This window comes from Mercurialis annua, linkage group LG2, assembly GCF_937616625.2.
Source record: "Mercurialis annua linkage group LG2, ddMerAnnu1.2, whole genome shotgun sequence".
Lineage (NCBI taxonomy): Eukaryota > Viridiplantae > Streptophyta > Magnoliopsida > Malpighiales > Euphorbiaceae > Mercurialis > Mercurialis annua.
The window spans coordinates 12,781,029-12,797,770 of NC_065571.1; the positions used below are offsets into that span (position 1 = coordinate 12,781,029).

The 16,742-nt window shown below is 34.0% G+C and overlaps 1 protein-coding gene across 1 annotated transcript; it reads left to right on the forward strand.

Annotated features, from left to right (window-relative positions):
- The first annotated feature begins 13,846 nt into the window (after window positions 1-13,846).
- Window positions 13,847-16,128, forward strand: LOC126669088 (uncharacterized). The gene is made up of 5 exons (XM_050362415.2): window positions 13,847-14,067; window positions 14,260-14,398; window positions 14,536-14,586; window positions 14,731-14,782; window positions 15,638-16,128. The coding sequence occupies exons 2-5, from the start codon at window positions 14,270-14,272 to the stop codon at window positions 15,826-15,828; spliced, it is 423 nt and encodes a 140-aa protein (XP_050218372.1). The 5' UTR covers window positions 13,847-14,067; window positions 14,260-14,269; the 3' UTR covers window positions 15,829-16,128.
- Window positions 16,129-16,742: the final 614 nt, after the last annotated feature.

Genomic DNA, 16,742 nt, shown 5'->3' on the forward strand with positions numbered 1-16,742 from the left:
GATCTTTATTTTTGGAGTGTTTAATATTGGAGTAAGATTCTGACTTGGGACTATTCATATTGTCCACTTTGTTTTTGACACGTGGAAGTAGATGGTGCTTGACACGTAGGATTTATGTGTTGGAGTTTGCGTCATCCCCCACTATTGGGACGGAGAAAATACTTGTGAAAACTTAACGATGACGCATTTTCATTTTGATACTAATTCGAATGAAAATGTTTAATACGTTTGGTTTTTAAAGATGAAGGAAATTTCTTAATTTGATTTTAGTGTAATTTATTTTCACCTTCTTCGCTTCTTCCATTCCTTAACCATTTTACAAAATTAAAACTAAATGGCTATTTTATTTTGAACAAAGGATCACTTTATCCCCAACTTGTAGGGGTGAGCACGGTTCGGGAGAATCCGGGAATCGGCAAATTTTCAGAACCAAATCAAAAACCGGAGATATAAAAAATGAGACTCATGGATCCGTACCAATAATCGGTTCGGTTCGATCCGATAATTTTACTTTTTGTACGGTTCGGTACGGAAATTCGGTTCGGTACGGTTCGGTACGGATATCTTTAGAACCACAGTTATTAATTTATCTATAATATATATTTTTATTCTTTTATATAATTTCAACACCAATTTTTATGATCTAAACATGAATTAAGATTATTAATTTTATTAATTAATTATGTTAATAATTAAAATAATCTTGAATGTATTAACGTAAAGGCCTAATAGCTTAAAAAAACCCACCCTTGTAACCCACTTTTCGATCCTACTCCGATGTTGAAAATTTATCAATTTTATCATATTTCATATTTTATCGTTTCAATTGTACCCTTAAATATTAAATTAACGTCTTTTTCATTTGGAAAAACTTCAAAAACGTTCTCCATGTATAACATATACTAATTGTACATGTTTAAAATTTATTTAGATTTAGTTAAATTAATTAAGAATTTAAATTAGTTTTAATTTGATTCAGGTTTTTGGTTAGTTTTTAAAAATAAAAGACTTATTTGTACTATTTTGAATGGAAATGAATTTAATTTTATCTTTAAACATGGTTAATTGAACGATTTCATCATTTAAGTAAAAACAATTGAAATAATTAAAAAATTGGGGTACAATTGAAACAATAAAATGTGAAATAGGATAAAATTGACAAGTTTTCAGCGTCATGGTAGGATCGAAAAGGGGTTATAAGATCGGGGTTTTTTAAGACAATATGCCTAACGTAAAAGTATGTTTCTTCCTCCGTATTTTTACATATAATATAGAAAATAAATTTAATAAAATTAAAAAGTTATTAATTGTTGTAAGAAAATAAAATGATGAAATTAAATCATTAACCATAAATTTTGTACACAATTGTATAAGCAGTAGGTTCTGTCCACATCTTTATAATATAGATAGAGTATTTTAATAGCACTAGTCGTATGCTATTGCGCGAAATTAGATTAATATTAATTTTTAAATTACCATTGTAGAAGTATGTTACATTTATCTAAAAATAAAAATATTATATTAGACATAATTATTATTGATTCTGGTTTAAATTAATTGTAATAATTAATTTATCAATAAATACGGTTTTTATTTTTGTCATATTAGTAGTTTAGTACATTCATTAGTTTATAGTAATTTGTATTTTTACGTAAATTAGCTTTTAGACATTGGATAATTCAATTTGGAAATCATAAAAATGCTCTTTTAGTATAAGTATTTTATTCAAATTAGGATATTAATAAAAATTATTTAATAATAACTTAAAAAATAAATAAGTGTTTTATCCAAATTAGAAACTCATGAGAATACTCTTTTGGTCCTTTCAATTATATAAGTATATAGATATAGATTAGAAATATACTTCTTTAATAGATAATTAATTAGAATATTAGTTTATTTTAATTATGTTCATAATAGTTCAGTTTAATTAGAATTCTAAATCAATTAGTTTAATATATAATTTTAGTAGATAAACATATATTATAATATTAATTAAATTTATTATAATTATATGATTGTGTTTTACTTTTAATCATTATTAAATTAGCTAGAGTTTTTATATTTTCAAAATTATAAAAAAAAATGTTCAGTAATTCAAATATAATACGAATGATTTAATTTCATCATTTTAGGTAAATAACCATACCTAAAATAAATCAGTATGGTAATGTTCAGTAATTCAGATATTGTAGTGGATCATGGCGATCTACCCGAATCCCGGATTGACGCGCTTTGGGCGGATCCTAAAGGATTGGTCTTCATTGATATATCAGCGGAGCTCAAGGGATTCGGCCGCCTTCCTCATATGTTCAGGTCTTCATTTGGAGTCCGGTATCACCTGAGAATGGATCTCCTGTGACTCGGCTCCATTGTAACTATCGTAGGATCAAGAAAGTGAGATAAACTCTCCGATTTTCAAGGTGTTTTTTTTTCCAACGTGGTTTTTAATAGAAAAAATTAGAAATGGTCCTAAATTTTTTAACATTTTAAATTGATGCCTAATAATTAAAAATAATAATTTAATCCCTTTAATTTAAAATTTAAAATAACAAATTAATTGTTACTACCCGAAATCTCAGGCGGAAACCGACGCTAAGTAATGGGAATGATAGTTCCGAAACCCGTAGCAAGCCTAAAAAAATGCAATTACAATTTTTCGCAAGCAATCACAATAAACCACACATGTATATATAAAAACGCTTTCGCAATAAAACTATTCAAAGCGTTACGATTACAAACTTTTACTTATGCTCTAAAGACGTTTATCAGGGTCTTACGTCGTGATATCTCATATCTAGCGTAGCCCTTTTTGGTAGCAAAACAGTTTAAGCGCAGTTTTCAAAACCATGCAGTTCTTATTATATTAGAGTAAAGTCGTAGCTTTTCAAAACCGTTTAACACGAGGTATATATACAGACTAGGACTTTAACTAACTGCATCACTACTGACAGAAACTTTCTCTGTACGTACTTCCCAAAATACGGACTTCGGAACAAGGATAGAAGTTCGTTATCTCCCAAAAAGACTATTTACCTGAAAATGGTTATATTAACGGGGTCAGTTAAAACTGAGTGAGTTTATAAGTTTACAAATGAGTATTGTATAAAACATTCAAATAATGCCATAAACAATCATTTATATGCATCCACGTATAATACTCCGATTGAAACCCTAAACCTTAGCTTGTATTGTCATAACTCATAACTATTGCTGTCTTGAACATGTTTCTGATACTTATTCCTTATGGTTTTAGTCCCGAGATAACTCTACCGAGTTTAACTAAAACTGTTTATAGTACAATCTCTAGATAGTTCTATTGAGTTTAAATAGCACTACAAACTCACTGCTTGCGAGACCACGTGATAATCCTGGCAAGTAAACTAACCCTGCGCGGACTCCGAAGCACGAGCAGACAACGGGTTTAAAAATAAGGCACAAGTTAAAATCCAAACAACCTCTTACTGTAAGAATACTAGACACCACATAGAACTAGCATCTCAAACCACAACCAAAGTGAAAACTAAAATAAAGCATACATCCATACAAACCAAAAAACAAGTTAAATTTAGACGAGCTCTTGCTTTAAAACCGAAATTTGGAGTTCTTACATAAATCATTTAAAATCAATTAAAATTTCCAAAATATTGTGTTAGCCATAAACCATACTATAAGCTCAACACAACATATCAGATGACACAAGTCTAATCCGACCCAAATAAAATACTAAAGTATAATCCAAAGTTTAACTTCAAAATCCTTCACTTAAACCAAAGTATTTTCGAAAACAAGAACTCAATTAAAGCTTAGTAAAATACTATTCTAATAGCAACAACATGCCAAAACTTGCCAATTTCATCCCAAAGTATATACAGCTTAAATAAGTCACCTTATCATTTTAAATACTTTTAAATACTCAAACTCAGATTTGAAATAACCATATAACTAACTAATAAAATCATAACAAAACCTAACATAACTTATGTACCATTCCGCCAATCGAGTACCAATCAATCCTAAAACAAAGTCAACATATTTAGATCATAAAACAGCCCTATAAATATCCCTAGGCAGCCACTTACACGCTTGATACGAAAAACATATACACAACCTAAATAATGGCATAACAATTTCAAGATTTAATTGTAAGAGATATGATTCCAAGCAACCAACCATCCAAAGAATTGAATTCGTAGTGAAATTTTTTAATTGAAAGGCTGTGGAAATAAAACTAGAAGATGAAGATGATAGTTCCATTATTTAACATATCATGTCATCTATATGATTATTTTAAATTGATAAAATAAATAGTATTTAATATATTTATCAATAATGGGATAAACAAATGAATGGTCTGGATTATGAAAAGTTATAACAAACTCTAACATAAATGTTAACAATAATAAGTTGATATTTACTAGTTAAGAACCACATAAATATACTAAAATGGATTAGCTCCATAAAAAAAAAAACCATTTTGCCTATAAAATGAGAATCACTCTTGAGCTTTTCCATTACAAATCAATTGATCATGAAGTATTGTAAAATAAATACAGCGATTATTGTAATACCCCAATTATTTGAAGATAAATAAGTCATGCCACGTGTCGTAATTTCCGATAAGTTAAGTTAAGAAGAATTTAATTTAATTTTATCGGGAGTTTAGAATAATGTTTAGAAAGCGGATTAGTGGGATTTAAGGAATTTAATATTGAAAATTTGGATGTAGAGACATTTTGGGGCTAAATCGTAAATTTTGAAAGTTTAGGGGCTAAAGTGCAAATTAGCCAATTAAGCCTCGAAAATAGGAATTTGAGGATTTTAACGGAAATAATATATTTTGAGATAGTATTATTTATTGGATATGAATAATACGTATATGATTTAATAGAAAGATTAATTGAATAAGTTTTGGATTACATTGAAACATTTAAAAAGTTTCAAGGATCAAAGCGTACTTTAGCTGGATTGTATATATCTTCCAACTCCTTCTCTATGAAGGTATCAGATCATCATTGTCATTTCATTACTTTCTCTCGCTCGCCGTTTCAATTACGTTCCGTCGTCCGATCGTCGTTTCTCGTCCGTTTCTGACGTTTCTTAACTCGAATTGATCGTATTCCAGTGGTGTATCACGGTAAGCTTGACGTTTTATCGTTTGGACGGATATATTTTGAGTTATATCGATTCAAAGTTTTAGGCCACGAAACGATTTTATCGTTTTATCGATTATAGGATCGTTTTTGGATGTTTAGATGTTAGAATACGCGTTTTGGTTGAGTTTGGAGCGTTTTTACGTATATAGCATGTCGGAAACCCCGGAAATCGATTCTGGAGGATCGTGTACGATAGTACACGATCGTGTACTTGTGGTACACGAACGTGTACCATCCATGGTACACGAACGTGTACCAAGGTACACGAACGTGTACCAATATATGGTACACGACCGTGTACCAAGGTACACGAACGTGTACCATCAAGGTACACGAACGTGTACCTCCCTGCACGATCGTGCAACCCCCCCCCCCCCCCCCCCCCCCGACCCTCGCATCCCCGATTTTTCGTATTCCTATTAAGTTAGTTTAACACTCGTCGCCGTACGCGCATGCCGAGAATTGAATGAAAAGTGATGTTCGATCCGTGAGCGAGTACGTGTGTGTTTATATCTCGAGTCTAGAATGTCTATCGAGTTAGACTCTCACTCGAGTTATGTTTGTCTGTTTCTTAGGTCCGGCAAGGCAACCAGCTACCGGACAAGGAGCTTGACGGAGGTCGCGTAATAAAGTTTTTGGGGAAAAAGCAAGCAGTGAGTTTATATGTGTTTACTTTTGATGTATTGAAAATGCATTGCTTTTAAACGTAAAATGATTTATATGAATTGCATAACACGATTTGTTATCGAAAATGCTTTGTATGAAATACATGCATCATTATCTTGAAACCAGTATAGATCCGATGAAACATGCTTTCCTATTGGGCGGCAATAGGAACTACGTGATCACTAGTTAAGTTCAAGCTGTATACTCCTTCGGTTGTGTTTGAAAATGTTTTGTTTGTTTGAATACGAAATTCATATCGATCGATCGTTGGACTTTAAGATGGACAGTCACCTTGGTTGAACTATCCCGGGACTGTACCAAATGGTATTGGTTGATCTGGTTGAACTATCCCGCAACCTACCAGCAAGATTAAGATATATCGTTTTGTTTGAAAGAAAGAATTTGGTTTTGATAATTCGATGAATCAAGGATTAGGGTTTCAATCGGAAGTTATATTTGGATGCATATGAATGAATGATTTATTGCATTGTTTTGTTTTATAGAATACTCAACTGTAAACTTATGAACTCACTCAGTTTCGACTGACCCCGTTGTTATAACCAGTTTTCAGGTATATAGTCTTTTGACGTGACAGGCTTCTATTCTTGCTTCAGAAGTCTGCTTAGAAGTATGTATAGAAGAAGTATGTATCAGTAGTGCTGCAGTAGACCAGTCCTAGATATGTATATAGTTTTGTCAAACGGTCTAATGTATATTTATACTCTGATGTTTGTAAACTTGAATGGTGTTACTGCGCTTTAAACCGTTTGTTTTTGGTGTGCGAAACAGGGCAATGCTTGATGTGGCATCGCATTGTAAGACCCTAGTTTCTATTGATGGTTTTCAGAAAATGTACATAGATGTTTAATATCTTATCGTTAAAAAGCTTTTCTGAAAACACTTACTTGTTTATATCGCAATAAGTTTGTAGTGGTTTTAGGCTTGCTACGGGTTTCGGAGCTACCACTCCCATTCCCTAGCGCCGGTCGCGGCTCGAGTTTCGAGAATGGAAATCGGGTCGTGACAACGTTGGTATCAGAGCAATGGTTTAGTTTCCTAGGCCATTGCCTTATGTTTTGTTTGTTATGTGATCCTAGGATTGACAATGCCTTTAGGTTAAGATAGGAACTACTGCAGCTATAGGATTCGAATTATGTCATTGAATTGTCTTCGTTTGTTTTCGCGCTTTCAACTCTTATCTATAGGATGTGAGTTTGTTGTACGTGTGATCGATAGTATACGGATGCCTCTGTTTGCATATATGATTAGTTTTGCGCTTGGAAGTAAGAATATGTTCATCGTATGATTGCTGATCGGGGCGTTGTTTGCTTTGGTCAGGATGGCTGGCCAGAGACAAACTAGATCGCGTAGCGCTATGGCACGAGCAATAGCTGGAGAGGCTCAAGATGAGTCTTCTGTCCAGGGTGGACAGCAGGAACCGGCTGGAGCAGCTGGAGGAGGCAGAGGGCAAGCTGCCAATGTGCAAGAACCAGTGCAGGCACCAGGAATGCCTCAACCAGTGAATTTTGGAGGATTTAATATGGAACAGTTTTTAACTGGAATTGCGACTATGGCAACAACTCATGTGGAGAACCAGACTATGCAACGGGAGCAATTGCTGCAACAACAGCAACATCTAATCGGGAATGTGGATAGAGATATTACTTTGGCTTACATGCGTCTTAAGCCAACTGAATTCAACGGTACTGTAGATGCGTTAGATTTTCTGGACGAAGTGGAGCGTAACGCTAGACGTCTCCAAGCTAATGAAAGGCATTCTATTATGATGATAGAAATGTCGTTGAAAGGACCAGCAAAGGATTGGTTTTAACGTGTTATTCAACCGACTATGGATCAGATGACATGGGCTGAGTTTGTTAATCGCTTTAGAGAGTCTTATTTACCGTACTCAGTGACTGAGCTGCATCGTGATCGATTACTGAATTTGGAAAAGGGAGATAGGTCGGTGCAAGAGTATGTTACGGATTTTACAAGATTGAGCTGTTTTGCACCAGACCTGAATGTGGATCCAGTCAGAGTGAATACGAGGTTTGTAAAGGGATTAGGACCCGAGTTCGTGAGCTTGATGTCGAGTGTGACCAGAGATTTGGTTCAGCTTATTGATAGTGCTCAACAAATTGAGTCTACCCTGATTAGATACGGGAGACTTCCAGATCCCTCTGGTCGAGTACCGACTAGAAATGAGAATGTGCATGTGGTGCAGAGTGCTCCAGTGCAGTCTCATGATGGAAACTTCCCTAGACCTCAGCGTAATCGAGAACGTAAAAGAGCTAGATATGATTCACAAGCTAATACGTTTGGAGAAGGATATAGTGCAAGGACAACAAGTGATGCAGGAGTTGAACCTCCTATTTGTGAGACCTGTAACAAGAGGCATTACGGAGTGTGTCATCTTGTCTCAGGAGCGTGCTTTAATTGTGGTCAATATGGTCACTTTGCTAGACATTGTCCGAGACAGATACCTCAAGGCTCAACGACCACTGTGATGCAACGTTCCTACAACCAACAGAGGACTGCATATCAGGCAGCATCTGGATATGGTCAGACAGGAAGTACTTTTACCGGCCAGAGAGGCCGTGGATATGGAAATCGTGGAGGAAGGAATGGTGGAGGTCGTGGTGCTGGTCAGACTTCACAGGCTGGTGGGGGTCAGGCCAGAGTTTTTGCTTTGAATCCGCCAGAGGCGCAAGAGTTTGACGATAATGTTCAAGGTACCTTTTATAACTCTTATGGACGTGTTAGTTTCTTTTGATAGGTACGTGAGCTAAAGTTTTAAATTCGAGGACGAATTTATTATAAGGTGGGGTGAATGTAATACCCCAATTATTTGAAGATAAATAAGTCATGCCACGTGTCGTAATTTCCGATAAGTTAAGTTAAGAAGAATTTAATTTAATTTTATCGGGAGTTTAGAATAATGTTTAGAAAGCGGATTAGTGGGATTTAAGGAATTTAATATTGAAAATTTGGATGTAGAGACATTTTGGGGCTAAATCGTAAATTTTGAAAGTTTAGGGGCTAAAGTGCAAATTAGCCAATTAAGCCTCGAAAATAGGAATTTGAGGATTTTAACGGAAATAATATATTTTGAGATAGTATTATTTATTGGATATGAATAATACGTATATGATTTAATAGAAAGATTAATTGAATAAGTTTTGGATTAAATTGAAACATTTAAAAAGTTTCAAGGATCAAAGCGTACTTTAGCTGGATTGTATATATCTTCCAACTCCTTCTCTATGAAGGTATCAGATCATCATTGTCATTTCATTACTTTCTCTCGCTCGCCGTTTCAATTACGTTCCGTCGTCCGATCGTCGTTTCTCGTCCGTTTCTGACGTTTCTTAACTCGAATTGATCGTATTCCAGTGGTGTATCACGGTAAGCTTGACGTTTTATCGTTTGGACGGATATATTTTGAGTTATATCGATTCAAAGTTTTAGGCCACGAAACGATTTTATCGTTTTATCGATTATAGGATCGTTTTTGGATGTTTAGATGTTAGAATACGCGTTTTGGTTGAGTTTGGAGCGTTTTTACGTATATAGCATGTCGGAAACCCCGGAAATCGATTCTGGAGGATCGTGTACGATAGTACACGATCGTGTACTTGTGGTACACGAACGTGTACCATCCATGGTACACGAACGTGTACCAATATATGGTACACGACCGTGTACCAAGGTACACGAACGTGTACCATCAAGGTACACGAACGTGTACCTCCCTGCACGATCGTGCAACCCCCCCCCCCCCCCCCCCCCGACCCTCGCATCCCCGATTTTTCGTATTCCTATTGAGTTAGTTTAACACTCGTCGCCGTACGCGCATGCCGAGAATTGAATGAAAAGTGATGTTCGATCCGTGAGCGAGTACGTGTGTATTTATATCTCGAGTCTAGAATGTCTATCGAGTTAGACTCTCACTCGAGTTATGTTTGTCTGTTTCTTAGGTCCGGCAAGGCAACCAGCTACCGGACAAGGAGCTTGACGGAGGTCGCGTAATAAAGTTTTTGGGGAAAAAGCAAGCAGTGAGTTTATATGTGTTTACTTTTGATGTATTGAAAATGCATTGCTTTTAAACGTAAAATGATTTATATGAATTGCATAACACGATTTGTTATCGAAAATGCTTTGTATGAAATACATGCATCATTATCTTGAAACCAGTATAGATCCGATGAAACATGCTTTCCTATTGGGCGGCAATAGGAACTACGTGATCACTAGTTAAGTTCAAGCTGTATACTCCTTCGGTTGTGTTTGAAAATGTTTTGTTTGTTTGAATACGAAATTCATATCGATCGATCGTTGGACTTTAAGATGGACAGTCACCTTGGTTGAACTATCCCGGGACTGTACCAAATGGTATTGGTTGATCTGGTTGAACTATCCCGCAACCTACCAGCAAGATTAAGATATATCGTTTTGTTTGAAAGAAAGAATTTGGTTTTGATAATTCGATGAATCAAGGATTAGGGTTTCAATCGGAAGTTATATTTGGATGCATATGAATGAATGATTTATTGCATTGTTTTGTTTTATAGAATACTCAACTGTAAACTTATGAACTCACTCAGTTTCGACTGACCCCGTTGTTATAACCAGTTTTCAGGTATATAGTCTTTTGACGTGACAGGCTTCTATTCTTGCTTCAGAAGTCTGCTTAGAAGTATGTATAGAAGAAGTATGTATCAGTAGTGCTGCAGTAGACCAGTCCTAGATATGTATATAGTTTTGTCAAACGGTCTAATGTATATTTATACTCTGATGTTTGTAAACTTGAATGGTGTTACTGCGCTTTAAACCGTTTGTTTTTGGTGTGCGAAACAGGGCAATGCTTGATGTGGCATCGCATTGTAAGACCCTAGTTTCTATTGATGGTTTTCAGAAAATGTACATAGATGTTTAATATCTTATCGTTAAAAAGCTTTTCTGAAAACACTTACTTGTTTATATCGCAATAAGTTTGTAGTGGTTTTAGGCTTGCTACGGGTTTCGGAGCTACCACTCCCATTCCCTAGCGCCGGTCGCGGCTCGAGTTTCGAGAATGGAAATCGGGTCGTGACAATTATAATGATGATGATAGCAATGGTTGTGATGATGGGATCAACTGAGGTAGGAGAAGCATGGAATTGGCCATGGAAACCTACGGTTGATCCAATATGTTACAAAGACTGTTATAAACAATGCATGGCTGTTCATGGCGCCAACGCTGCTACTTGCAATAAGAATTGCACCCCTATATGCACTGGCGAAACTACAGCTAGGTTAGGGTAGTCTCTATCCCGGGCTGAACATATTACATAGGTAAATTACTAAAAGACATATTATTACTGTTATGCTTGGTTCAATGGTAAAACAACTTACAGCTTACTTGTCCTTTCTATATATATAGAGAAAGGGTTCGACTACCTTGTCCTACAACAACAATCTTTATTTTATTATTATTTTTAATAAAAATTAAAAGTTATAGTTTTATTTGTCTTCTGTTAATCAAGCTTATTTTTCCTAATAAAAGCTAAAACTAACAGCTTTTCATTTTTTTAGGCTTAGTTGCATAAAAAATAATCAAATTTCGCGTGTTTTTGGTATTTAACAGAATCTTTTTATCTTGTCATATTTAACATTATCTATCACTTTTTGGCATATAAGACCATGGGACCGTTTTAGATGTAAAACACTGCTGTTTTGGCTGTAACCGTTTTGAATGTAAAATTACACTATTTTTTTAAAAAAAAAAAACAACTGATGTTAAATATTCTAAAAAGTGATGGATAATGTTAAATATGCCAAGAAACAAAGATTATGTTGAATACTAAAAACACGCGAAAGTTGGTGATTTTTGGTGCAATTAAATCTTTTCTTTAGAAAATATATAAACAAAAACTAATAAATGTTTATGTTATATTAATTAAACTTTTTCTTTTGTAATTAAAGTTAAAAGATATATTGCAACTGTAAAAAAAAGTCAACTAAAATTTATTTCACGGTCCTAATTTCGAATTAAAAAATACACAAATTATTAATTTTGATTCAATTTATGCCCTAAACTTACATTAATTTGATTTTTTTTATGGTTAAATGTAAAATATTTAAAATTTGAATAAAAATAGATGTTTATATAAAAAAATCAAAAATTTAGACTCTCTTAATTATTTATTTCAAATCGGTAAGGTGAAATTTAGCCCAGACTGAAAAAACAATTCTAGTTCCGCCACTGCCTATATGTCCTACCAATGATCGAGGTATAAAAACTGTACATCAATGGTAATTTTAGTCTTTTAAATGATTTAATTTGTACAAATTTCAACTTAAAAAACCTAATTTGTATATTTATATTTTCTATGTTGATTTTTCTTCTAAAGCAGTCATGTTTTGAACCAAATATAAGACAAGATTTTATAAGTTGAGATTTTTGTTTTTACAGGTGCTAGGTGGTCGTTCGGTTAAACTCGGTTTAACATAACCAGCAACCATCGGCATGAGATGGTCATATGATAAGGTTGAAAAACAAATAGCATAGAGGAAGAAAATAAATACTATAAAATAATCGACTATGTATTATAGCTAAGTTATGATTTGGTCCTTTGTGTAAATAAAATAAAATCAATAAAATTATCACATAATGTAATTACAAAGATCTACATATTGTTTTTCCATTATCTATAATTTTATCTTTTTAGGCCTTATCATCCATAAAAATAAAAAAATTTACATTTGTACTTTTTTTTTATCTCGTTCTTAGGTTTTGGTTTCTTTACTTGGTCATGTAATTTTAAAAACGGTTTTATGAAGTGCTTATATTTCTTTACTTGGTCCTTATATTTTTAAATATAGTTTCACTTGGTCACTGAGAGCGCTACATACTAGTTTTAACTCACAATTTAAACATATTTGTGCGCCATCCAGAAGCTCCTTCTCTCTAACATTTCTCCTAACCCTAACAACAGCCAGCGCCGCTCATGTCTTGGGGAGGTGATTTTGGCTAATTTTTTGTCAAAATCATATCCCTACCCTCTATTTTCTCTACATCTATTCTAAATAAATGGTATTTTTACCATCTATTATCTATTATTGTAATAATATTTGCCATGTTGATTTCTACCCTTTATGGGTTTTCTTCTTCTCTTCATAGTGAGCTATGTAAGATTTACTACTCTGGTGTTTTCGCGCTACAAAATCACTTGGTGGTCCTTCGTCTAGAAATCGGCCAGAACGGGTGTTTCGTTGAAGTTCTGAATTTCTAACATCTCCTTTGGAAGATTAGTTTACAAATTAATTTTATGACTTAAATGATATTTCCTTAGATTTGTTATAGATTTAAGGTTTTTATTATTTTTGTTGTAATTTTATATTTGTAAATTGCCCACTTTAGCTAGGTTTATTTTTAGATCTAGTTTTTGTGGAGTTTGATTTTGGGTGACACAATTGTTGTCGAGTAACCCTAATATTCTGTAATTTCTAATCCGTTTATTGCGGTTAGAATTGAGATTCTTGTAGTCGAATTTTTATCTATGAATGAAATTATATCTTTGGCAAAAAAATTGAGAGCGCTACCATTTCACACTTTTCTTAAATAAGACTGTTTTTAAAAGTATAAGGAACAGATAAAGAAAAACTAACTCTTAGAGATTGAAAAAAACCACTAACTTTGAAAAAAAAAAGAATAAAAACAAATTAATAGTACATGAATTCTAGTCTTGTGGATAAATGTGCCCAGTAAATTGCATAAATAATTATTACGTAGAATATGTTAAAATTAATGATTTTAACAGTTTTGATTATAATTGTTTTTTTGATGAATAATTTTAATTATAATTAAAACAAAAAAAAAGATTTAGTTTATAGAATCAAACTATATTTATAATTTAAAAAATATATACTTTTTCAAAAAATTAAACAGTAAATTAAGAAATATAATTTTTGAAGGAATAAAGTATTACTATAAAATAAATTTTGAAAATAATTGAAACATTTACTTTTCTCTTAAAATAATGCAATTTTCTTTCAAAATAATAATGCAATTTTAACCACAGCTACTTCACATAACATAAACGCCGCTGCTGCCCGTCGCTGTTTCCCCTCCGCCGCCTTTGACTGCTGCCCTCTTACGCCGTCGCAGCTTGCCCGCCTCCGACTTCTCTGCAGCCCCCCGCCGTGTCTTCTGCTGCTGCCGCCAGTGCTGTCTTGTTACCGTCCACTTCAATCCATTCCATAGGTTGTTTCTCTTTTTTTCATCACAATTCTTTCTTGTTCTTGACTTAAAATGCTATTTTGTTTTGATGGGATTCTATAGTTATGATTTTTATTGGTTTTGCGCCTTGGAATTTATTGGTTTGACAATTGCCTAAATTTTAAGTTAGAACATTCACTCACACTTTTTACACTTGTGCCCAATCTTCATAATCAGGACTTCAATAATGGAGGGAAACTCGACTCGTCCTGATAATGTAGAAGATGAAAACGAAGAAGAAGAATACGTATTACTTGATCTTGATGCGGTTTCTGGGCAAGTTGAAATTCCACCAAATGCTCCATATGTTTTATCTGTATGCAATTATGCTTTACTTACTATTAATACCATATGGCATTTGCTTGTAGATTTATTTCATTTGTTTAGTTTGATCCTGATATTTAATAGTTCTGAATTTTCGTTACTTTTGCTTTCTTACGTTTTGAATTGTAGGGTCTCGACACGTTGAATCCTAGACTGATAATAGATAACAAATTGAAATTGGTGAGTTGATGGATTGGTGTATTACACATTCCTTTGAATTTGATGGATTTTTTAGTTTGGACGAATTGCTAATTTTTCATTCTGATGAAAATATTCGGGTTTCATTCTCACCGAACACATAGTTTATGCTCTTTTTTCTCACAGATTGGAGAATACGAGGAAACGATCGGAACAGCCTTGGTTTTTACCGAGGAGGGTAAGCTTATTTAGAGTCCTTTCCTTAAAATTTGGTGATGAAGGCAGGAAAGTTTCCTTGCATGAACTTACTGAACAAACTAACTATAATAGAAGTTGATTATCTTTTTGCATTGCATGCTAGCTTTCACTCTGTTCATTTTATCATTCTCTGGCAACTAAGAGAGCTGAGGAATGCTGGATATGGTTCCATTTCTACTATTTATTGCAAATATAAGGGGACTGAAATAGTATTTTTTGCAGCAGAAGTTGCATTTCATCATAATCATGCTATAATATGTACGTCCTGTATATTGTTTCCTGCATGTAGAAACAAGCTAGAAATAGAATCTCTATTAGATATCTACTTATTTGGGCTGGAGGTCCCAACTGTTGCCTCAAACTTAATTAGTGTCAAGTGGTACATTTCAAATGTTGAAATGCTAATGAACACACTTGGGAACTGTCATTTGGAGATGAAATTGGAGAAGTCACCTTTTCTTCCTTTTTATGTTTTATTTGTTTGTCAATTAACTCCGGATAGCAAACTCAATGTTTTTCCTAACTAAAAGGTACTTCCTAATGCAATTGCAAGAGATAGTGAGGTCAGTTCATCTCAATCGGCTTTTGGGGTTAGGAAATAATAAAACATTGAACACAAACAACCATTATGTGTTTTTTATGTTAATTCCCTTTGCCGAATGACTAATTGATTGGTTGAATTGCGCCCCTAATGACATTTTGTTGCAAACATTGGGCATTTTTCTGGAAGTGTTAAGGATATGTATAGTTAAAATAGTTTAGCTTACAGTATGATCAACATGAAGCTGACTGGGGTATTTTACATTATATGCTGTGATGACCTTAAATTTTTCAGAAGCTGCCCCGGTGGTTCATGAGGAGACAGGACCATCAGAAGCAAATCTTTTCTCTGGTGCATATATCATAGATCCAAATCAATCTCCCGTTAAGCAGGTGAAGCCAGTTGCCTGCCTTCAGAAGATTCTAAAGTTTAAAGTGTTGTTGGATGATGATGTCCAAGATACATCCATTGGAGTGAAGACATGAGATATGTCAATGTAGATCCGTCTATTACAAATTCCGTATGCTATTTTATACTGGAGAAGATTTTCAACCGTGTTGTAGCATAGTGATCACTAGCAAACACTTTTGCATCTGTTTTAGAAAAAGCTAACACAACACAAGGTTTGTTATCCAAACGGGAAATCTAGAATTTGAAGGAATTTTTTTTGTTAGCTTATCTAGTTAATGCCCTATTGTAAATATGTTTCCTTGATAGTTAGGGATGTTTCATCATTCATGCTAATTCCTTGAGTTATGCTTGGCATCAAGTTATTTTTCATACCAGACATGGTTATACTTTATGATTTTCTATACAAAGATTTAGTTATATAACTGCCCATTAGTACATAACAAATCACCATGAAAAAAATGAGTTGTGATGACGGTGGACTAGGTATGTCACCGTCAGATGGGAATCTCTATTGGTTCGCTTTATAGAGTTGATAAAACGGAGAAGGTCGAGACTGCTAATTGGTTTTAATTTGGCAACGCAGACATCAACGACTGGCATTATCTCCCAACATTGATGGAGAAGATCAAGGTTGAGAATTTTAGGAGGTTGCATATTTGCAGCAGCAGTTACAAACTGGTGCGGTGGTTAAGTATGCCACAACCCGTCCTAGTAAATGACATGACATGACATGATTCTCATCTACAACCCCAAAAGAGGCATTGATTGCCGGATTACTACAGGTCAAGCTGAGACTTACAGTTACATTTTCAGGTTACTGAACTTGTTATTAAGAAAACATGAAAAGATAGCAATATTTGATCTTTTGGTCTAATATTCTTCCTTCAACTTTCTTAGGAGTTTTGAAAGCACATTTTTCCAGTTAATTATTGCCTAGATTAATGAAAAGTACAAAGGCATCTGATAAAAAAAAATATGCATAAATTGA

Bases quoted from the DNA above. Each gene is read 5' to 3' on its own strand.
- LOC126669088 (XM_050362415.2), top strand. From the start codon at position 14,270: ATGGAGGGAAACTCGACTCGTCCTGATAATGTAGAAGATGAAAACGAA. The intron at 14,399-14,535 runs GTATGCAATTAT...TTTGAATTGTAG, and splicing joins ATGCTCCATATGTTTTATCT to GGTCTCGACACGTTGAATCC. The intron at 14,587-14,730 runs GTGAGTTGATGG...TTTTTCTCACAG, and splicing joins TAGATAACAAATTGAAATTG to ATTGGAGAATACGAGGAAAC.